Source organism: Caloenas nicobarica, chromosome 2 (assembly GCF_036013445.1).
Source record: "Caloenas nicobarica isolate bCalNic1 chromosome 2, bCalNic1.hap1, whole genome shotgun sequence".
Taxonomy (NCBI): domain Eukaryota; kingdom Metazoa; phylum Chordata; class Aves; order Columbiformes; family Columbidae; genus Caloenas; species Caloenas nicobarica.
In genome coordinates, this window is record NC_088246.1 from 37,475,444 (window position 1) to 37,498,746 (window position 23,303).

At 42.3% G+C, this 23,303-nt stretch overlaps 1 protein-coding gene across 1 annotated transcript in view; it reads left to right on the plus strand.

The window, feature by feature from the left end:
- The first annotated feature begins 1,436 nt into the window (after positions 1–1,436).
- Positions 1,437–23,303, plus strand: part of CHN2 (chimerin 2) — a 164,609-nt gene continuing 142,742 nt past the window's right edge. Inside the window, exon 1 of the mRNA XM_065627803.1 lies at positions 1,437–1,492. Coding sequence (XP_065483875.1) covers positions 1,444–1,492 — 49 coding nt within the window. The 5' untranslated portion in view covers positions 1,437–1,443. The remainder of the gene's footprint in view (positions 1,493–23,303) is intronic.

Consider the following 23,303-nt stretch of genomic DNA (forward strand, 5'->3'; position numbering starts at 1 on the left):
GGTTGTAGACTTCGTACAGATCCCGTGCCAGCAAGACTTGCCATGTCACTTGGCTGTTAAGAACCATAGGGCAGCTGACCACCTTCCTGCAGTCTTCTTGCTCTCATTTTATAAAATGAGATGGAAGCTTTGGCTGGCAATGAACCACCGCGAAGGAAACACGAAGGGCAGTCAGCAGGAGGAAGCCTACAAGTGATGCTTTCTTGGCTCTTCCTCTTTCCCACTCGCCCATTAGGACACAGGGCAAGCAGCCCAGGCTGGTCTGCCTTAGACCTGCCGTGTCCCCTTTGCGTGTCTGGCAGCCGGCCCAGTGGGTGACCCCCGTGTCTCCCCAAAGCCGGAGTGCTTCGGGGGGGGGAAGAAGCGGGGGGCAGGCCCCATCTGTGGCCGGGCCGGGGTCCCGCAGCACAGGGAGAGCGCAGTGTTGGTGCTAGCCCGTTTATTTATTTATTTATTTATCTATCTATCTATCTAGTCATTTATTTCTTTATTTTAAGAAAACGGATGCCAGAAGGAAGGAAAAAAAAAAAAAAGTGAGGGTGGGAGCGTGCCAGGCAGGAGGAGGAGAGGCGCGGGAACAGAGGGCAACCTGCGGAGGAAGGGGGCGGACAAAGGGCGGCGGGGGCGAAGCCCTGCCTCAGGTGCGCAGCCCCGCTCCAGCGCTGGTCTCCGGCGGCCCCGGGGGGGCGAGAGCAGGCAGGGCCAGGAGGTGGCGGGGCACCGCGCCCGCGGGAGCGCAGCCGAGCGCGGAGCCCACACTGCGGCACCGCCGAGGGGGGCGCCGAGCCGAGGCGCTCAACAGGCGCTGCCGCCCCGGCGGGCCAGGCGGGACGGGCGCCGGCACATGGCAGGAGCCGCGCTCGCCGCCAGCCCCGTGCCAGGCGGCGGCGGCCGGAAAGGGGCTTGGCCGTCGCTCGGCGGGGCTGCCGCTCCGCCGGGGCTCGCCCGCCCGGGACCCACCCTGCCCGCTCAGCCGGGGCCGGCAGCCCGGCCGGCAGCGCCGCCGCTTCCTTTGTGTGCGTGAGGGGAGCTGCGGCGGCGGGTCTCCCCGGCGGGCTGTCAGCGCTGCCCGCGAGGAGGCGGGGAAGGGAAGGGACGGCCAGGGAAGGGAAGGGAGGAGGCGAGGGAAGGCGCTGGCAGGGCGGCTCTCCCGTCCCCGTCACAAGGTAAGCCCTGCTCCCCAGGCGGAGAGAGGGCACTGGAAGCGCCGCGGGGCCTTTTACCTGACGCGCCGAGCGGCTTCGCCCAGCCTCGGAGAGCGGCCGCAGCGCCTCGGCGGGGCACGGCCGCCTCCCGCTCCCCGGCGGCGCGGGGAGCCCAGCGCGGGCTGCGGCGGCGGCTCGGCGCGGCCCCGGCACTTTGCGATGGGCTGGCGGCAGCGGCGGCCGGACAGCAGCGGGGGCCGACGCGGGGCTCGCAGCTAAGGCGCGAGGAGGAGGGACCATGGCCACATCCAGTAACTCCAGTTTGTCCGGCTCGTCGGTTTCCTCCGGTAAGTTTTGCGGCGAACGCCGCATTTCTCCTCTCCCTCCATTTTAGCAGGGAGCTACCTGTCTGCGGAGCGCCTCGCCGTCCCGCCCGCCCCGAGCGCCCCCGGCCCCGCCGGCAGAGCCGCGGTGGCTCCCGAGCCCCGCGCGGGCTCTCTCCCGGGGCGGGCGGCGATGCCCCTGCCCGCGGCCGGTTGTCCCTCAAGCGGCCCCGACGGGGGGAGCCGGGACGGGGGAGGCGCAGCGGGGTGCGGCTCGCCTCCCCGCCGTGCCTTTGTGTGGGGCGGGGGAAGCCCGGCTACCTCGCCGGTGGAACTGCATCCTTCCCGATTCGGGAAGGGGCGCGCCCGCGACCCCCTGCGCTTCCACGGCCGGCGCTTTAACGGGAGCTCCCGCCTCGGGGTTTGGGTGGCCTGGGGTGCTCAGAGACCACGTCGCCCTGCTGACGGGCGTCCTCTGCCGTGGTCCCCGCGGGGCAGGAGCGGCCCCGCATCGCGTCTCGGCGCGGGGTGCTGCGCGGGTCCTGCGCGGATGCGCCCCGCCGGCCGGAGGCTGCCAGACGCGCCCCTTGGTTGGCGTCGTGGCACCGCGGGCGTTTTGAGTACTTCTGCAGTACTGGGAACGATTAAACTCCCGATCCGGATTAAAAAAAAAATACCCCAGGTGAAAAACCGCCCCAGGGTTTCTGCCGCGGGGGCCGTGCGCGGTGTGAGGAGCTTGTGCGTGCGTTGAGTTTTGCGGTGCTGGGGTGGAAGGTGGTGTTTCCCCCTGACGGGGAGGGCTCCCTGCCTGCAGGAAGGCAGAAAAGTTACGGTGCATTTGTGAGTGAGGCAACCTGAAATTGAAAGCAGCGTTATAGTACCGCCGGCTTCTTAGCTCACTAGGCAGTTTATTTTAATGTTGCAGTGACAAGAAATTGACAGAGAGTTATTACTCTGGCATTTTCTTGGGGTGAAGTAAATAGGGTGAACAACTTTGGGGTTCAAGGGACTTGCGACCCAGTGTTTTATTTGAGGTGCCACACTGAGAATTTGTAGGAGTACTTCTTAAACAGCAATATGTGCTGTGAAAAGCAGACAAGCTCCTTCGACTGTCAATGTAACTGTGGAAAAATATAAGTAAATTTAAAAGGCAGTGAGCACCTATGGATTTTTTTTTTGGTATATGACTTACATAACTTGTTCTATCAGTGCTCCAGAATGCAACACTTACAGCCAGATCCAAAGAAAGAACTAGGTACTAAAAATAAATATTTATCCCAACTCTTTTAATAAAAAAATTGCAAACACTGTGAGCTCTGATTGGCTTAACTAGAAAGCACCTGGAAGAAGTAAGCACGAGAAATTGTGCCTTGTGTTTGTGTTCACAATGCAAGAGTGGCAAGACCAAAATGAAAACAAGCAAGAGCCAACCCAGCTCAATAGCTTGTTAGTTAAGGTACTCTTTTGGGCAGTGTGATATTTATTTTATGGATCATTTGTATAATTTTACATCTAAGTTTTGTGATAAAACCAGAAACAACCGCAAGAGCCCAGACTAGAACCTGCAACTCTCCTCCTTGGTACTCTAAGCATGAAGCTGCAGAAGCACATATGTCCCTGTGTACGGAGCTTCCTTGCTCCATGAATCTCAAAGTCTTGCTTGCTTGCTGTTCTGGCTTGTGAGAAAGGATACACACCTCTGAATCCACACTGGCTTTACTGATTTGAGGCTCCAGGGTCTGTCTGCTGAACTGACAGATGTGTCTCCCTTGCAGTCTTAGTTCAAATGCCTGAACTGCAGGGAAGAGTGGGACTTCAGGCACATCCTTGGTCGGAGCAGTTGGTATCAGTTAACTCCAGGTTGCTCCCCGCTCAGCAGGTGAATCTAGCACCAAACTTAATATCTAACCAAGGAACTGAGCTCTGGGCTTTAGATGCGTATATGTAAAAGTCAGGGGCTTTGGCATTTTACAGTACCCTGCTTTATATGAAGCCCTTAGCTCCAGCCTACAGCAGTTCATAGTTTATCTTTTGTTTTGTATTTTTGCAAGGATGAACACAGCTGAGCCTTGGCCCATGCTTGGGGCTCTTGGATGCCACAGTAGTACAACTAATAAATATTGTCGAGTATGTCATAAAATAACTGAGTGCCCTTGGCTTTCATAACTTACAACCTTGGAGTGTTTTTTGGTTTTGTTCCAGTGCATTCAGTCTGTATTTCTTCTATGCACAATACCAATCAGAAGTGAAATTTGCTGCAGCATGATAAAGTTTCCAATATTAGCAGACACACCATATCTGACTGTGTGCAGCTGTATTTTGGCTGTCTGTGGTTTCAGTTCTCAGAACTCAGCAAGTCTTAGAGCATATTGTTTACACGATCTAACCAAACAGTCTTGCTTTTGAATTTAATTCGGTAAAATTTGTATGTATGTTTAACTTCCCAGTATGAATACTTCCAAATAGTATAATTATTTCTGTTCCATAGAAGAGGGAAGGTTATAGTATCACAATACATTTTACTAGTGGAAAAAGGAAGTAAGGTTTGTGGTTGATAGCAGAATACCATGTTGCAGGACTCAGCTCTACCACTGACTTGATGCTTGGCCTTGATGAAGCTGTGTAATGTCTTGCTAGATCTTTTGCACATCTTTAAGAGCAGCTTACTGTTTTTCCATCCGATAGGGAACTTCCAAAACCAAATTAAAGCATTGTTCTTGTAATGCTTTCGGATCTTGAAATAATCTAGGAACAATTGCCGTATTTGCAAATGCATTTTTAGCTTCAGCAAAACATGTTTGTTATTTTTTTAAAAAATATGCTTATATACAAACATTCTGAGAAGAAATAAAACCATTCACCTTGAGACCATCAAAATAATTCAAGTTTGAGATGACCGTCAGGGTTTGCTGTTGTTTTGAAGTACCAACAGAAGATCTGCCTCACTTCTGTGCTTAAATTAGTGTCTATAACATCCAAATATGTGGTTAGGTTTGAGCACTAGGACATGATACTGCAGAAATTACAGGTGACTTGTTTAAGAACTTCTGGGGGTAATAGCTGACCTGCATATGCATGAGTACAAGTTGGACTGGTTGAAAGCCAGATTCTGGTGTATCTGAACACAAAGTGGTGCTGAGCACCTCCAGCTTCCTTCTGATCTCATCGAGATTTTGTTTAGCCTCTATAGCCTGTATGGGAAGGCAAGGGTTAGCTAGAATCTGTTTTACAAGGAGTAAAAAGGTTTATTGACTGAGTGGTAATAGTGGAGATTAGAATTTCAGTGTCAGATGGGAATTCTCATTCACTTTTTTGAAGGGGTGATTCCTTCTATCTTTTGCCCATCTTTCTTAAAGTATCGATGTTTCTCCTTCCTTAGACAGTGTCCATTTCTACTTTTCTTTTGTAAAATCATGTATTCATTACACAGGTGAGCACATGTGTGTCGTAGGAACAAAGTAGTCACATTAGGCCCAGGGGTGGAAGATGTCTGCCTGTGAATGCTGATTGCTGAAGCCTGAGAATGTGTTACTGCAAGTGACCATTTGCGATGTAGCATTTCTGTTTTGATTCCTGTCAATTCATGTCAATGAGAAAAAATGTTGAACAGTTCAAATATATTTAATGTGAGGAAGCTGTCCGAGAACTTTATGGTGTAGATATTCTGCCTGCCCATTTATGTTTCTGCAAAAGTGCAAGTGGGATTATAGTCTTCACTTGAACTTGTGTCTACATTAAAGATCAGAATTTGGTTCTATGCTGGGGCTGTCATTTGTGGAAGGGTTGTTAGCTATAGCATTTGTAGAAATGGGGAGCTAACATGCATGGAGAGCTATTACTTAAGCCGTAAAGTAATAGTAAAATAAGTGTTTGTACTCAGAAATCAGTTGCTGCTTTTCTTTCACAGCTAGGGAACCTGTCCCTCCTTCAGAGCTTGTATCTGTGGTCTGTGTACTCGTCTCAACAGCCACTGTGAGGCTGCTAATTATAGGTTAAATAATTTGAGATACTTGTCATGGGCCCCATCTACCAGGAGCTTCTGAAGGATTTTTTTTTCAGTAAGCTAGCACTCACTGGTAACAAAATCTAGAGAGAGCTGTGGGTATTTGTGTTGTATTTCTTCATATATAGCTCTCTGCTTTTGGTGGCAGAACTTAAGCCGCACTTTGACCACCAACAGTTGTGTTTGAAGGTGGCCAGGGGAGAAGGGGGTGTACTGTGCTGAGGGAAGAAGGTAGGCCTGATAAGCTGTTAAGTAGTATTCTTTGGACCTTGGGTAAATCTGCACAGCATATAAAATGCTGAAATTATAATTACTGCCACTGGGAATTTGACTTCACTTTCCTATAATCTCTTCTATAGCACATGCTGAGGTGATCTATTCGCTGTATTCCTTGCAAGCCTCTAAATTTTGTTGTTCTTCCCAGCTGAAGTGCACAGGCAGCATCTTTTCTTTCTCTCATGTCCTCTGAAGAGGACTGTACATGTTTCTATACTTTAATGCTGCTTTCTCCTTAAAATAGCATATTCCCTTGCCACTCCCCATCTGACTATTGAACCTTATTCTCACTCATTCTGGTTTTTCTTTTTTTAAACTTCGTTGTTGTTGAAACTTTTCAACTTTTTTCCTGGCAAACAATTTACCTCTCCCACTTTGTCACCAGCTGCCTCCAGTTTCCTCCACCCAGTAGCCAAATACTGATTGTACATGACTGAGGAACTTGAGGCTCTGCTTGCTGGAATGTAAATATGAGCTTGAGTGAAGAGACCTTTGTGGCTGTGCCTGCTCTGCTTGTCTAAGGAGCAGAAAATCCAGCAAGCTTCCCAGCTAGGCTCCATGCAGCGGCTTTCTGAGGTGTCGGACGTCTCTGCCTTTGCACAGTCGTGCCATCCAAAGCTGGCGTGAAGTGGCTGTAAATCCCAGCTGCCTTCAAGGCTTTGAGCTCTACTTGAGAAATCTTCTGCCAGATAGCCCCCCTGTAATGAAGGGTAGGTTAGATAGCTCGAGATATCTGTCAGGTAAGGGTCCACACAGAAGGTAAATGCAAACACAAGTCTGCTAAATGATAGTGTGTAATCAGGCTTTCTCCTCCAGAAGGACTTGGACTGTGACAAAACCTTTCCCTGAACCTAACCTGCGAGACTGGTGACAGTGGGAGAGTTTGGCTTGAAGACCCAAGAGAAATGTGTAAATGTGTGTGCCGGTGTACCCAGAATTTTGTGTTTTCTATGAGCTGCAAAGATAAATTCACAGGTGTTAGGCTGAATGGATAGCTCTGCACCTTTCTGCTTCCCATTTGAATTGATGCTTCTTCACGTGCTGTGTGCTTTTCAAATAATACCTGTTGTTAGACCAGGTGATGGAGTTGAAACACCTAGGTGAGCTTTCTGCCGCAGGTCAGGGTGTTTTTACTTTTCAGCTGTGTCTGCTGCTCTAGTAAAAGATACTGCTGCGCCCCACAAACCCCCTGCTTTTGTGAACTTGGATACCTGTGTAGAAGACGACCACTATAAATTCTTTTAAAATAGCCAATTATTGATTTTTTTAAAAATTGAAAATCAAAAACTGTTTTTCTGTACTGAAGCTCAGGGGAAAAGGGCTTTAAGTATCATTTAAGCAGTGATCCTTATTTAATTGATAATGAAGTTTATGGCTCATAAACTAATTCTTGTAATAAATTGAAATGCAGTATTTTTCAAAATAAATGAACAGAGATATGTTGTTTAAAGGCAGCGTATTTCTCAACTACATGTTTTCACACATACTGCACGTTTCAAGAAGGATGAAAAACTGCTTACTGAGGGAAGAAGAAAAATCTTTGATGGTTCCAGTAATTTAACAAGGTCAAAATAAAATATTAAAGGCTCATGACTCTCTGGGGGTCATGAAGGTGCTATGATGTGAAATAGGCAGATATATTGTAAAAATGAAAGTCAACATAGCCTGATTTTAATTAAGATGCAAGCAAATGAGAAGAAATGAAATTGCTATTGTACACAGATTTGGAGAGATTCTAATTGGGAAAAAGATTAGTAAATGAAAAGAGATGTTTATTCTCAATGATGTAATAGAAATAGTGTTGTGAAAATGGCACATGAAAGCTATTTAAATAATGCTGTCATTATGCTGATAAGGTGCTACTTTTGATTTTTAAAAGGGCAATAAGAGTTCCTTTTATTTCTCTTCCTCATGCCAAGCTTCTGCTGGCCAGGGTGTTCTTGCCCTAAATTACAGCTATAGTCTTTTGTATTTGGTGATTATAAAGATCTCATCATTCTTATTAAAAATAATAAAAATTCAAAGGGGAAGAATGCCAAAGTACCCCATTCTGATACAGTGATTGGTTCAACAGTTAGTTACTGAATGTGTGGGCTGTGATTACTGAGAAGAAAATAGCCTGGAAAGTGGTACAATGCAGATCTGCCTCACAATTTAGCTTATATTGGTACTCTGTAAAGCAAAAGTCTTATTATTCTTACGGATCTGCTTGTCTCAAAGACATATGTGGAGGATCAGACGAACAGTCTTACATGCTGGCATGATGGTGACCTTTTTGGATACCAGTTCAATGGACGAGTTCTTGCCTTCTGTTTGGTGGTTCTAAGGAGGCTTAGATATGCCAAATGCTGAGGGATTGTAGGCAGGAATATTTTACATTTGTGAGTATTATACTCAGTCCTCTTGTATGTCCATGCCCATAATGTTTTATGTGGTTTGGATGATAATAATTTGGCTATTATGGTGCATAAGTAAGCCTTAAACGTGGTGGTTTTGACAAAGAAATGTGTTTTGTTTTGTTTTTTTTAAAAAAAGTTGCTTTGTTTATTTACATACCTTTGGCTAAAGGACAACAGTGGCTGGATTTGCAACATGAGTGCTGGCAGAAGGTGTTCCCATGCTGGGGAGCCAGTCTGTTGTCACTCGTTCTTCTCCTCTAGAAAAGGAGGAGTTACTTAGGAGATTAAATATTTGGAGAACTGTGTGTTAAGGAATGGCACATTAATATTGCATGAAAAAGCTTTTGTTGCAGTGAAATGTAGCAGAATTTATACAAGAAGCTATAAATCTGTAATTCTGTGTATATCACATTCTTTACAGGTGTAGTCGCTGTTCATCTAAGTATTATGTACAGTAGCTGGTGTAAACGTGTAGTTTTAACTGCTATGAATAATGACCCATTCTTGCTGTCTTTTTTCTGACCTTTGATTATGAGAATGTAAATTTGAATTTTACATTTGAGGGTGATTATTACAAACTATGAATCATGCGCAATTCAGCAATAACAGTTTCATCACCCTGTTTTACTCAGCAGTAACCCAAATCCTGGGGCTGGAAAGTGAGTGTATTCCTGGCAGGAGGAAACTCATGTTGCAGTAGCGTCCTTGTAACATTAGTGTGCTTTCAAGTTTGCCGATGAACATGGGCTGATGCGTTTGGTGAGGTAAGAAGAGGTTAAAGGGTTTTTAAAATTCGGAAGAATGTGCTGGTGTCGCTCACCTTGCTTCTGGTATTATTGATCAAGGTCATCACAAAAGAATTAGTTCAGTAAATAAGACATCTGTTACGAGGATATCTTTATCAGGCAGTCCAATTCCCCGGAGACAAGGTGTCTCCAGCATGGCATTATTACTGACAGTGTAGAAAGTACTAGGTGGGCCCTTTCTGATCATCAGTAAATCACGTGTCACCTTCTGTGACCTGTGTGTCAAGTCACATTTCTCAATTTCTTTTTACAAGCTTGTCATGTAGCTGTTCCTCTCCTTCCTTCTCACCTTCTTGTTGGCTGTTTAAACATTGCTCATAGCTTTTAAAAGGCAAGATGTTATCAAGTGCATTTGTGGTGTGATGCTTTTTGTTTCATCAGTGAAGAAAACTGAATGTTAGGAGAGATAGAGACCTCAGTTCATAAATGAGGTTCAGCTTGTTGAGCGGATGTTTAATTGCTAAAAATTTGTCTGATCTTGTTGGATCAACTGGTTAAATGATGAGCTTCGTGTTATGGCAAGGAAGAGCAATAGCAAGCACACATCATGTACAGGCTTACTGGGCACAGCCAGGGCAAAGGCAGGCAGAAGTTCCCAGGAGAAGGTGAATTTTCTACTCCCACAATGTGCAGCGTGCTGTGTTCAAAAGCAAAAAGTCCCGCAGCATTAAGTTTGCTGTCCGAAGACATGGAATATCTGTTGTAATATTCTTCTATGGCATGAAGCTGCTCTGATAATGCCTTAATTCCCCAATAAACTAGATCAGAGTGCCCCAAAGGAAAGAGGAGAGGATGGAGGACATCATGAGAGACCCAGACAGATCCTCTATTTTCAGCTTTTCCAAGGCTGTGGTTGCTGTTAAAGGGAGGGGGTTTTGTGTATGTGTGTGTTTGTGGTGGTTATTATTTTGTTTTGTTTGTTTGGTTTGGTTTTGGGGTTTTGTTCTTGTTTGTTTGTTTGTTTTTTGTGGGACCAAACACTACTTTTGTGTGCACGTAGCCCTGTACTGTTTCTGCATATTGTACAGTGCTGTGGCCCCACAGACAGCACCAGTGACCTGTATCCTATCCCAGTTAGGAGTTCAGGGTTAGGTACTTCTTAGCACAAAGGCATATATAAACTGTGGGCCTCTTTGACATGGAAAATTAGGGGTGCTATTGGCTGATGTGGGCTGTTAGCAAGTTTAGATAACTTTACAGGAGAAAAGAGCCATCGACTGCTGTTAAACACAATGATATCACCTCTGTCTAAAGTCCCTGAGCTATATGCAGGCTGGGCAAATGGTGAAATATATAGGCTATGTGCCTGCTATATCCTTTTACACTTCTGTAGGTATCCACTGATTGTCAGCGTGGGAGATAATCTACCTATCTGACCTGTTGTTGCTGTTCTTATTTATATCTAGCCAGGAGAGATAGTGCTGAGCCAGCATGCTGTGACTTTTAGGTCCTGCTTTCTACAGACAAGGGCCCTAAAAGAGAGGAAAAATTTGGGGTGGGTTTGAAATATGGGATATTGACATTCTGTGTTGCAGGTTAAGAACAAAACCAAACCCCACACCTGCATTGCAAGGAGACCTGATAGGAACATCTTAATAGTGTGCTGTATAAAACAGTATATAGATTTGTCTCAAACCCTCTTTCTTCCTTTGATTGGAAATCTTTTTCCTTCTTCTCCTTTGCTTTATGAATATATGACCCTGCTGGATTTATGATCCAGCTACAGCTGGATCACATTTCATTCTTTTTTATTCCAATATTAAGGCTAGCAATTAATCAACTTTTAAGAGCTAGAGCAGAGTTTTTCATATAAGGTTCCTCAAAGTTCCAAGACTTAGGGCTTTAAAAAAAAAATCTGAATGTTGCGATCAAATTTCTGTAGTGCACAGAAGTATCATAAAGCTGAATTAATTATTTGTAAAAGATTTTGTTTTTTAAATGAAAAACGCTTTATGAGCTAGTACAAGGTACTAAGTCCTGACCCTTCAAGCTGCTTGGTAGCTTTTGTTCCCACTGCATTGAGGTAGTAAATCAACAGCTTGCAGGACTGGGTGGTTGCTTATCTGAGTACTTTTATGCTGTTTCCATTAAATCAGCATCTGCTGTTCTGATAGGGCAAATTATTATAGGCTACATAGTAAACCTCCCCTTCTCCAAGTACTCGTGCATAATATATTTAATATTCAGTGCATTTACATCATATATATAGAACATGTCAATTCATTGGTGATGAATCTCCAAGGATTATGTACAAGACTTAAATTATACATAATTTGTATAAATACCTGCTTCTTGAGAGAGCATACTCTCCATAACTCCTGATCTCCTGCCAGGCAAGCCAAGATGATGGATAGCTTTTAGCATCATGCTGTGATAGCTCTCTATTTGTTTTATTTTGCAATCTGAAGCATGTAGTTAGATTTTTTTTTTTTTGGTGTTAACAAACTTACTTAATGAAAGAATATTGAACCCTTCGATGTCTTAACAAAAACGGAATGACAAATTTCAATTCTAAGTTTCCTCATGTTCGTTCGTGTCTAACATATTGGTTTATGTTGGAAACTTTGCTTCAGTTTAGAGAATAACAGTAAATAATGACTTAAATAGGACTGGCTGTCATGGATGAAACTTCAGAGCTCCTGAGTGATCTGGGAGAGAAATTGAAGCTATGGAAATAGTGATTGATAGGCATGCTTTTTTCTCCTCTTCCATTGTGACACTAAAAACATTAAATTGGTAAACCATTGAGAAATAAAATGGATGAACTGGAGGACAGAGGTAAGTAGGTATCAGATTAGTGAGAATTTACAAAATTATATAAACAAGAAAAAGATATGTTTTTTCTTAGCTTATATAGACAGGATCCTGAACTTTTACAAAGTGGGTTGCTGTATCAGTTCATATTTTGACTTTTATGGAACTCTCCCAAGAGCTGCATTTCTATCAGCACAGCACCTGTAGTGACCACCGTGGTGGCTTTCCATATTGCAGTTTTGAGTGGTTTCTCCTGCAATCTGAAAAAGTCTCATGAACACAAAAGGAAGAGGTTTTCTGGGCATGCTGTTGGGTATTGCACATTGCTAAATAGTTGTTTTATTTCCTTTCAGAAGTGATGAATTAGTTCATTCAATAAGCTCCAAGAAAGAAAGAGCAAGAAATTCTCCTCCCAAATCCATTAAATTGCCTTATGCCATTGATTTTAAAAATAAACCTGAAAAAATGAAGTTTAAGTGCAAAGCTGAAGCGTTAAATGTATTATTTTTAATGATTAATGTAACAGTAAATCTTTATGCACTGGCAACTTGAGAAATCAACACACACTGTGATTTCTTCTAGAACTACAAAATTTGGCAATTGTGTACAGGCTATACACAAACTTGTTTGCACATAAAAATTATTTTTAAAAAAGTCTTAAAAGCTATAATGAAAAAAATGTTCAGACATGGAAATATTATGGAATAGTTATTCTGGAACAGCTATTCCTGAACACCATTCAGTTAAGTTATAGTAATGTAGATCATTGTCTTGAAAGATATAGAAATATAGCATTATACTCATTTGTCAAGTAATGCTAAGCTTCTCTTTTCTTTCTGTTTCCTTTCTGTTTGATGTATTCTTGAAAGCTCATTGCTCCTTTTTTTCAGAGACATAATGCATTTTTGACATCAGAAACTTAAACCTGAACCTGCCACTTTCGAGAGTTTTTTCTTCTTTAGTTTGGTGTTGTTTAGCACAGGAGCAGATCACATGATGATTAAACTCTAAAAGGATAAAACAACATGAAGATAAAGGTGATTCATTTTAGAGTAAAACTTTGCTAAGCAGAACAGGTCATTATTAGTTGGAAGCATTCATATCATGCACTTAAGAGGTGCAGTCAGGATTGGACATCTACTTGGCTGAATGTTGTTGAACAAGATAGTATAATTACTGTTGTTTCATTTATACTGACATATATTTATATAGAGATTGCATGAAAAGGCCAAAGGCAGGTTGGTAGCTGTATAACTATAGAATAAATGACTTCAAGTATGCTAGAAGCATGAGGGTAGTGGGTGTAAACCACAGTCAAAATGGTGAAGAATTGCTACACATGTATCAAAATGTGTGTAAATGTTTAAGAAAACAACAGGAAGGAGAATGTTTAGGAAAATAGCAGGAATTTGCCCCCTCCCCCCCATGAGCTGTTTCTTCTTTAATTCTCTTAACTAAGAAGGAGGAGGCACATTGTCTTCAAAGAATTTCTGCAGAAGGCTTTGGCTCATGGAAGCCTTTTCTGTTCTTGTATTTGTTTCAGATCCTTTGATCTCTTTTGGTTTGATGAGTACGTGTCATCACTTGGTACTGCAATTGCTTCCTCTTGCTCAGATATGACAGTAATAAATATATTCACTGAAGAGTGTAATTTAAAATTTATATTATTCACAGTTATTGGCAAGTACTGTAGCCTAAATAGTGAAAACGAGGGAGAGTCTGGTTCAGGTTGTTTTTTTTTTTTTTTTTGTAATAATTGATCCGTCTTATCAATATGCATAATAAGCTTATCAAAACAGACTTCTCAAAAATTAAAGAAGAAAAAACTCAATATAAAATGATTGTAAGCGTAATTGAGTAGTGTAATTTACTTTGACTTTACAGGAAAAGGCTTTCAGCTTCACCTCTTAAGCAGCTTTAGAAAAGCGCACACTGACTCCTGGCAGTAGTGTATCGATTGCAAGCATCCAGAGTGTGTAGAACACATAAGACTACGCAAATTTGTCTGAAAGGAATGTGCTTTATAGAAATAAACCCCATCACTGTCTAGGGTTTGTCAGAAGTATGTTAATTTCAGAAATATTGGATATACTATAATATATAATAAAGAGCTTAATAATAGCAGGATTTTTTAAAAATATGTTTTTTCATTTTTCTGTAAATACTTAACTAATCTTCACAGCACTTAACTAATCTCAGAGGAAATTAGGCAGAGAAATGGAACTACTCAGGTACTACCAAAAACCTCAAAATGGAGTAAAACTAGAAGATTTTCTGGGAAACATTCTCAATTCATTAGAAAATGAATTGAGGTGTCCCCTTGGACCTCACTTGGAGCTTTGGCTTGTATAAGGGACATATTTAGGATTTTTTCCCCCCTTAGTACAGTTTACCTTGTTTTTGTTTTATATAATACTGTGTCAAAAATTCATCTTTTACATTTTTGGTTCTCATTAAAAAAATCAGTTTAGGACATGGTTTGTCTCAGTAAAATTTAGATAGTTTTGGTTTTGTTTTCCCCTTCTTTCTCTTATGTACTCCCTCCCTCCAAATGCGAAGCTTTGCTAGGCTTAGGCTTGAGATTAGGTAGACTTAATGCTTAAACCAGTTAAGCAACTGCAAGTAACATCAATGATGTGAATAGTGTTAACCTGGATTTATGTTCTGACAGTTACTTAGTCTGATACTGACTTTGCCCATCCTTGGTGATCAGACTGTTCCCTAGTAAACATTTCAGAACAGATTTATTCACTGTTACATACTTAAATAAGTTGATGCTGTTCATTTCTGGGGCTGTTGAGCACCATTTGGAATAGCAGCTGCTGAGGTAACGATTTGGATGTGTCCCCTACCACCCTTGAAAGGAGAAACATCGTGGGCGCACAGAACCTTTCCCAAGTATCAACGACATGCAAGCCTGAAAGCATTTGCATATTTTATTTTAACAGGTTTTTTCCCACCATGAATCTATTTATCTTTCTTGCAGATACTGAGTCTGATTGTAGGATGTTGAGCAGGAATGACTTCAGGATTTTTTGTGTATCTTAGGCTCCCATAAGCGCATGAGCAAGGGCATTTTCTCTCTGATTACCTGCCAGGTTGTGACAAACTTAAAGAAACATGATCTTATGGGTAAGACTCGGTAGTCAGCTCAGTTTACTGCACCCTGTGATTTATTGGAGCCTGCAGTCCATGCAATGGGAGATGCCAGCTTAGTTGAGGGAGCTCTAGGAAAGAATGAGAAACTCGCCTTCAGGCCTGGACCAGCTCTTTGAAATACTGAGAAAAAAAGAGTTTTGAAGTGAGGTTATTGCTTGAAACCAAACCAAATTTTGGCCCAGTCTATCTTCATCTCATTCCCACTGCTCCTCTCAAAACAGCCAAACCTCTACCCTCTGCCTTGTAAACACACCAGTCTTTATAATCTGTGATCCTAAGGAACCAAACCTTGGGGAAATTCAGCCAAGTTCTACCGTTGGAGGGTCTGGCTTTAAGTTTTCTATGAGAAGTTAAGTTCTAGGACTAGCTGACCTGTCAGAGCAGTGTGAAGTTCCCATCAGTGCAAATGGGAATCAAAGCAGACATGCTACTAAATGTCTGAATCTGTAGTATTACTGTTGGGTTTATATCATCAGGGATAATTTTTCTTTGCACAGCCTTTGTAAGAGGAAATTAAAAATCAGCCTTATAATGGTAGAAGCATGAGGAGACCACCTCCCACCCCTAGCATCACTTTCTCAAAATGCCTCGCTCATGCCGGTCCTTGCTTTCCCTGCTTTTAGAAATAGTAGAATAAATGCAGCAGAAGGTAGGTGAGCTGAAAACGTATGAAGGGGGACAAACAATATTCCTGTAAGACGGCTTTGTGGCCATTATATTTTCCCTGTTCTCAGTCATGTTGAAAGATATTTGCCCATGCTGGGCAGCTGGCTAAACCCAGTGCCCAGAACAATAGGTAAAGCATCTTCGCGTAGGAAGAGTGGTGGCCACAGGCTCAGCTACAGCCCTGTGTCTTCTCACCTGCAACCACCAGCAAATGCCAAGAAGAGGGTGTAAGAATAGGACGAACACGCAGAGCAAACTTCTGCAGATATTCTGTCGGCATCCAGAAATCTGTGGCTTGGGAACTTCCTGAGACAAAGAGTTGGATTCTTAAGTTTAATAGATATACTTTATTCTTATATTTTATTTTATGAATTTGGTTAGTTGTTCCGTGGACCCATGTAAACTTGGAACATTCTGTGTCAAAGAGCTCTGCGGTTTGAATGTGTTATGCAAAAAGATACCTTTTTCACTTGCTTTTGAACTTGTCATTAGGTAGTTTCATTTCATACACCTGACCTCTTATTGGAAGAAACAGTGAAAATTCATTTTTTATACATGTGTGAAATCTTAAATGGTGTGGAGTCCTTTATCATAGTGCCACAGTCAACTCTTTTCCAATCTGAAGAGTCACAAAGTGCTTCACCAATCCTTGTATGGGATAGCCTACACATCTTGGGTCATCCGCATTGTCTTCTATTACTCTTTTCTAGTCCTCATGTAATCTTATAAAAATGGACAAGAAATGAAAACAGTCATCAAGGGATGGATGCATCTTATATTTATTGCACTCGAATGAGGGTGTTCTCATTTTCTTCTCTGTTCCTTAATATTTGCTTTTCTTTTTCATTCGTGATATTTTCAAGCTTTTATGAGGGCTGTGTTGACTTGCCTAATATAACATATTGTCATGTATCTGCTAGTATTGTTCTTTTTGATAGTTTCTACCAATTTGCCCAGTGCATATGTCAGGCTACTTGCATTTTTTTGGCTTTCCCTTGGGGCCCTTTATAAAATTGGCATGATGTTAGCCATTTTGCAGTCCTCTGATACTGAGGCAGTTTTAAAAGAAAGTCATACTGCTGTTTTGTCCATGAGTTCCTTAAGAACACTTTCATAAGTATCATCTGATCTGTACAAATTGTTACTGTTCATATCTTCGTTCTCTCGCCTCTTCCATGGAGACCTCCATTTGAAATAGGTGATCCAACCAGTCTCTCATAAAGAAATGTTCTGATGTGGCAGCTTCTCACAGCTCTGGGTTCTCTATATGCAGAGCTCAAAATACTTGGTTATTTTCTGCTGTAAGTGCTGCTTTTATCCCTTGATCATCTATTGGCCAGACTGGCAGGTTTTGCATTCAGACATGAACAATGGGTGGTTGTTAATTCTTGTGTTTTCTGCTAGTCATTTCTCAGGCTGTCTTTTGGCTTGCCCTATTGTGGTTTGAGTTTGCTTTGGATTTTTTTTTAAAGTATTATTATTTTCCCATTTAACCTGCTATAGCTCGTGAGTCTTCTTTTTTCCCTTCATTTGGACACAACTCTAGCTTTCAGAAGGAGGTTTTCTTGCTGATGATAACCTCTCATACCCTGCTGTTCAGCTACACTGGCTTCCTTTTCCACTTTCTCAAATATTTTTGCTATGTGGCATGTATTTGCTCTCAGCCTCCTGTGTGGTATCTCTGTTTACCATACTGCCTGGGAACGTTTAACTCTCTTAGCTTCCCCATTTAGCTAGCTTCCTTTTAGCAGGATTTAATGTATCCTCAAGGGTGACTTAAAAATCAGATTTCTAAGGTTTTATCAGTCCTGTCAAGATTTCCTAGTATGTGTATCAACACCACCTACAGTTACAAACCCATTAAAAATGTCCAAACTGTAAAAACTATGTGTGAACGTGTAAGCACGTGTGTCTGTTCATCGTAGATAGGGAGCAGATAATCATACTTGACAGGAAGGATAATGCTAAGTGTAGAATCTAGGCAGTCGAAGCTGGTTTTTGTTTGTTTTCATCAGGCTTTAAACTAGCAAAACTTGTCCCTTCAGATGTAACGCTGCCATCTCCAGCACTTGTGGCTGCTTGAGGACCAGCCAAGCTGCTCTTGCACCCAAGGAGTCTGGGAAGTGAGGTCTCCATTTTGGGCTACTGAGGTCTGGAATTTGGATTGAGATAGTTTAGCAAGACAACTTGTACAATTAGACTTATTTTTTGGGCCCAAAGTAGGCAACATTTATTCCTAGAAAAATCTGGAGCGCTCCTCTAAAATTACATGACTTTGTCAGAGCTGACTGGTAGATCCAGCCAAGAAGTCAATAAGCATTAATGAAGGGCCTTAATAAGTGTGGACTGATGTGGTCTAAACAAGCCTAGTAAAATCCTCTCACTTGGCTGTGGTATTGTTTTTAATGAAAACGCTTTTTAGAGAGTCAGGAAACCTAAGGGTAATTGGATTTCATCATGAGACATCAGTGACACTGCTGCTCAAAGGAAAGAAAAACTGAGCAGGATTAGTCATTTTAAATATTGTAATAGAATAAGGTAAAAAAATTTAAGATGAAGCAGAAAGTAGGCATTCTTTCTTTACACTAAAAGATGCATTTTGATTAAATTTAATAGTAGAGTCAGTATACATATACATGTATTCAAAAGCTGTCACATTACCCAGCCATTAATCTTGATCTGACCTGTTCCAGGCAAGAAACACACAGTGAACTTTTTTCTTTAAGCTTCAACCATGAGCTCTCCTTATATAATATTTTGCACACTGTCTTTCTGAACCTTTCTCTGTGTTTCTGAATTTTACAACATTGAGCTTTATCTGAAAGCAGCTTTATTCTTAGTGCTTGTAAGAGAATAGTTCAGCTGCATGAGTAAGATGCAGAGACTGAACAGCCTGGGAATGCCCCTCTCCAAGAAGGACCTCTGCTTGGCTGGTCACACCTTGACGTGAACATCTTACAGAGCCTGTGCCAAAGTCCTTGTTTGGTTTCTAATTGTTTATTTATAGTTTATTAATACTTTTTGTATGATTTTTAAGATGCGTGGCTCTATGTTAATTGGTAGAATCATAAAATAGTTTGGGTTGGAAGGGACTGTCAAAGGTCATCTAGTCCAACCCACTGCAATGAGCAGGGACATCTTCAAGTAGATCAGGTTGCTCAGAGCCCAGTCCAGCCTGGCCTGGAATGTCTCCAGGGATGGGGCACCTACCACCTCTCTGGGCAACCTGTTCCAGCATTTCACCACCCTCATTGTAAAGAATTTCTTCCTCATGTCTGGCCTGCATCTCCCCTCCTTTAGTTTAGAACCATTGCCCCTTGTCCTATCGCAACAGGCCCTGCTAAAAAATCTGTTTCCATTTTTCTTATAGGCCCCTTTTAAGTACTAAAAGGCCACAATAAGGTCTCCCCAGAGCCTTCTCTTCTCCAGGCTGAACAGCCCCAACTCTTTCAGCCTGTCCTCCCAGCAGAGCTGTTCCAGCCCTCTGATCACTTCTGTGGCCTCCTCTGGACCCTCTCCAACAGGTCCATGTCTCTCCTGTACTGCCAGCTCCAGAGCTGGATGCAGGACTCCAGGTGGGGTCTCACCAGAGCAGAGGGACAGAATCACCCCCAACAACCTGCTGGCCAATTGAGTAAGGAAAAGCTTGTACTGAAATATGTTTCTGTTAATGGCCAGGGAGGTCTATTCCAGAAGCAGCAGAGGCAACACCCCGGAGGCTCTCATCCAACTGAGATGATGTATTACAGAATCACAGAATGGCTAGGGTTGGAAGGGACCTCTGGAGATCATCGAGTCCAACCTACCTGCTAAAGCAGGGCATCTCCCTGGTGATTATATTCCTCCTGGGTGCATCTGCCCTGCTCTGTGTGTCTCCCCTCCGCCTTAGCAAGCCCTGCACCCTTGCTCACCATTTCCACTTTGCTCATAGTAATCCCCAGCACTAGAGAAGATGTGTAGGAAAACAGAGGGAGGGTTTATTAAGCCTGATTTAGAGCGGAGTCTCAGGGTGAAGATCCAGGAGACAACCTGAACAGACTGAACAGCTTGTTGCTGCCGGAGAGAGGGGGTGTCCCTGCCTGCTGCCCGCTCTTGCGGGGCTCTGGCACCCGTCTCGTCCTTCTGTGAGCTGGCAGCCAGCGCTGTTTGAGGAACAGGGCAGTGAAAATCAGAAATCTCATTCTAACATTTGCTTAGCAATGTTCTTCTTATCCCGGTATATATCACCCCAAATCTGATTTTTTTCCTGCTCTTAAGGTATATGGCATGTTGATCGCTTCTTACAGCTTTGCTGTTCAGAGGCTTTCCAAAGTGCCTTTCTCTTCAGTTCCTCCTCTTGCCCCCACTTCGTTTGTAGCTGTAAAACCTTTCGGTGCCTGTATCATTCCTTCCATGTAAGAAGCACTATTAATTGCATTGATTGTACATGGATTTTGCTAATTCCTTAGGATCTGAGCCATTCTTACGTTTCAATAGAGCTTTAGATTTTTTTCTTTTTTTTTTTTTTAAATTTAGCACAGCTGACCACACTGGGAGCTTTCTGAGGGGAAAACAATTACAATATTCTATGTTACAAACAAAGCAAAAATGGTGCTAAGGAGAGCCTATTACCAAGTGATGAGAAGTCACAAAACTCTGAAGTTGAGAGTCTAGGTGCACATTTTCATGGGCCGCTGTTGACATCAATATTAAAATGTAATTGTCAACCGCATAATGAAACATTACTTTTCAGAAGATAAAATATAGCATACAGTTTGTGCTTACCATATCAGCACATCTCTGAAACACTGTGTTTTATTAGGTGTGTGAGCTGGAACTCAAGAATACTATTTAGATCAAATGTATGTGTTAAACAGAGAGAGCAATACCCCTGTAATGCCAAAGGATTAAAAGAAAAAGGGGAGTGCGGAGAAGTATACTCATACATGAACATTTTAGAGTCCCGTGTTGCTGTCTACATGAAAAGCCTTGCTTTTTTTCTTCTAAGGATGCAGTCTTCATTCTATATTTTTTTCCCCTGTTCCTTTGAAATGGTGGATGAGAAGCAGCGGTCTACCGTGACCTATTGTATTAACTTGGACTAGTGCCAAGAAAACCTACCTGCCTGGAGAAATCATCCCAATTTTCAGATTCAATATTTCATACTACCAGCATTATAAAAATATTGTGAATTTCTGTGCAGCTGACAATTTATCTTTCCAATTCAATAAAGCCATTACTAGCAACTGGTTAATTATTAATGCTTGGATTCAAAGTTTTCTGTTTGCTTTGCTTTCTTTTTTTAAATTAAACTGTCCTCTTGAGCAGCTCAAGATAAATAACATCTACAGGGGGGTATATTTTACCATGAGAGTTTTTAAACTTCAGCTTTCAAATGCTGAATGAATAACTTCTTTAATATATGAAATATTTTACAACCAAGACTAAGGTAACTGAAAAAGCAGAGAGATTATCAGAGTAATGTTATTTTAGGAAACAGATTCCTCTAACATAAACACATTCTACAAACATTTTATTTAATCTGTCAATAACTTGATAAGTTTAAATTTTCAGATGCATTATGATCTTAAATGACATGATAATAAAATAAGGAACAAAAAATATTTATTTACATGAGATGCTGTGTCCCATTGAATCTTGGGAAGCAACTCATTATATTTCAAATAGCCATGTAGAGAATTTCAGAGATGACACAGTTAATTTAAACTTTTTGGAAAAATAGGTTGAAAAATAAAGTTTTAAAACTTTTCAAAAGGGAGTAAATGCTCCTTATTCTTAAATCTCTGGAACCTCTTTGATGGAACAGTAGAAATCCTTTGAAGGGCACTAAAAGTGGAATTGGCTCCATGGTTCAGAATATTAGATCCCTGCAAATGCTCAATAACAGATAATGAGGACAAGTGAGAAATCCAACCAGGAGTGTAAAGAGAGGCTCGTTCTTGCAATGAGCTCCATATGGATAGACATTTCTGCCTTTGCAAAACATTACTTTTATCAGCATGTCCCCACATAGTACATGGATCAACTGCGTAGAGCTGATTGCATCATCAAAATGAAGTGACAGTATGTCTCAATTGGTCGGCTAAATGAAGTGTGACATTCTTGATCATGAGGATAAAGCCTGTGATTATTTTGTCTCCATTAGCTGTTTCAATTGTGTGTTTCGTCCAGCTGTTCTTACAGTTTTTATTTACTATCTGGGATAACACAGGCGCGGGCTTTGATTTGGATCGAAACAACTTAGTCTGAACAGCAGTTTCAGCCGAATTCCTGGTGGACAACTTGGGGAATGGGTGCCAAATTAGGGAATTCTGTGAGTAGAGGAGCATCTTAACCCTCTTTATCCCGAGTCCTCTAAACGACCCACTGCCATGACACCAGGTCCCCGTTACATCCTATGTGACATCCCAGCTGTAACACTCCCCATCTGCCTTCCCCTCATGCGTGCTCCTATTTTCCCCTCTATTCAACTCCCCGCAGACCTCCCTGGTTTCTTCCACCTCCTCCCAAAGCTGTAAGCTCCCTGTTGCAGTACCCTCTGTATTTCTGGGCTTGTTTGGCCAGAAGTCACCCTTCCCTTTTATTATTCTCTCATTGTACATGTACTTACTGGTCAGAAAATGTGTACTTACCCATCAGGGAGCAGAAGGGCTGTCTGTCTGTCTGCAGAATGATGTCCCAGGTGGGGTTCTTCCCTCTAACACTATCAGTGGTGTCAAAGCTTTTGAGTTCTCCCTGCCTTTTGCAGAGTCTCTGTCCAGGTGTGGAATTTCATTAAACCTCCAGGAACTTCATGTCTTTGAGATCTTTAACTCTCTGTTAAATTGAGAGGTAATTGGGCAACAAGTTACAGGAAGTCTGGTTTGCCTGTGAGAAAAGCAAGTACTGTCATTTTGGAACTGATACTAAGTTGAAATTCAACTTTCTGTTGATGTGAAAGCTGTTTTATTTTGTCTGTATGTGTGACTGAATGTGATCTCTTACAGCCTGATTAGTGACATACTTTAAAAAAAAAAGGGTAAAAAAAGTATTAATTACAATTTGAAATATATCTGTGAATGAAACAATATCAGTATTAATAAACTTCGCAATTAATTAAAACACTGTGAAACTTTAGCTTCTTGTGACTTCAAGTCAGAATTTTTCCCTTTCATCTTGAGACTTACCCTAGCAATAATAAAGTGTCTATATTTTAGATAGACCTAAATTAAAGTACCTATAATTTAAAGTATCTTTGCTTTATATCTACTTAGTAAAGCAATTGGTTGTTAAACCTGTCCATTCATTTCCAAGAGAGTGCCAGTTTTGGGGCCAGGTCAGACAATACCAACTGGTTTGACTGATGATGCCGATACCTTATATTCATGTAAGGCATTTAATCAGTCAGGAAAATAAGGCATTTCACTGGCTCAAATACACTAGAAGAAGAATCTGGGGGTTAACTGCTGCCACAGCCTTGCAGCACAGCACAAGGTCAACAGGTCAACGGAGGAAATTAGGAAGCATCTGCTGCAAGAAAAGAGTTTGTAGGTGAGCGAGCTGCGAGCATCCCGAGAGGAACTTGGCACCCTTACAGAAGTCATTGCTGCCTCTGGTGTAAAATGAGTCATTAAATGAACCATCTAGTGTGCTGGTTTATGGCTTTCTCCAAAAACTGCCACTACAGACGAGAAACACGTGGACTTTGCACGCTGTGCTGGGAGATCAGGTCAGCGCAGATCCAGAGGACGACGTTATCGTCACCTTCAAACCAAAGACACAGACGGGCTTCT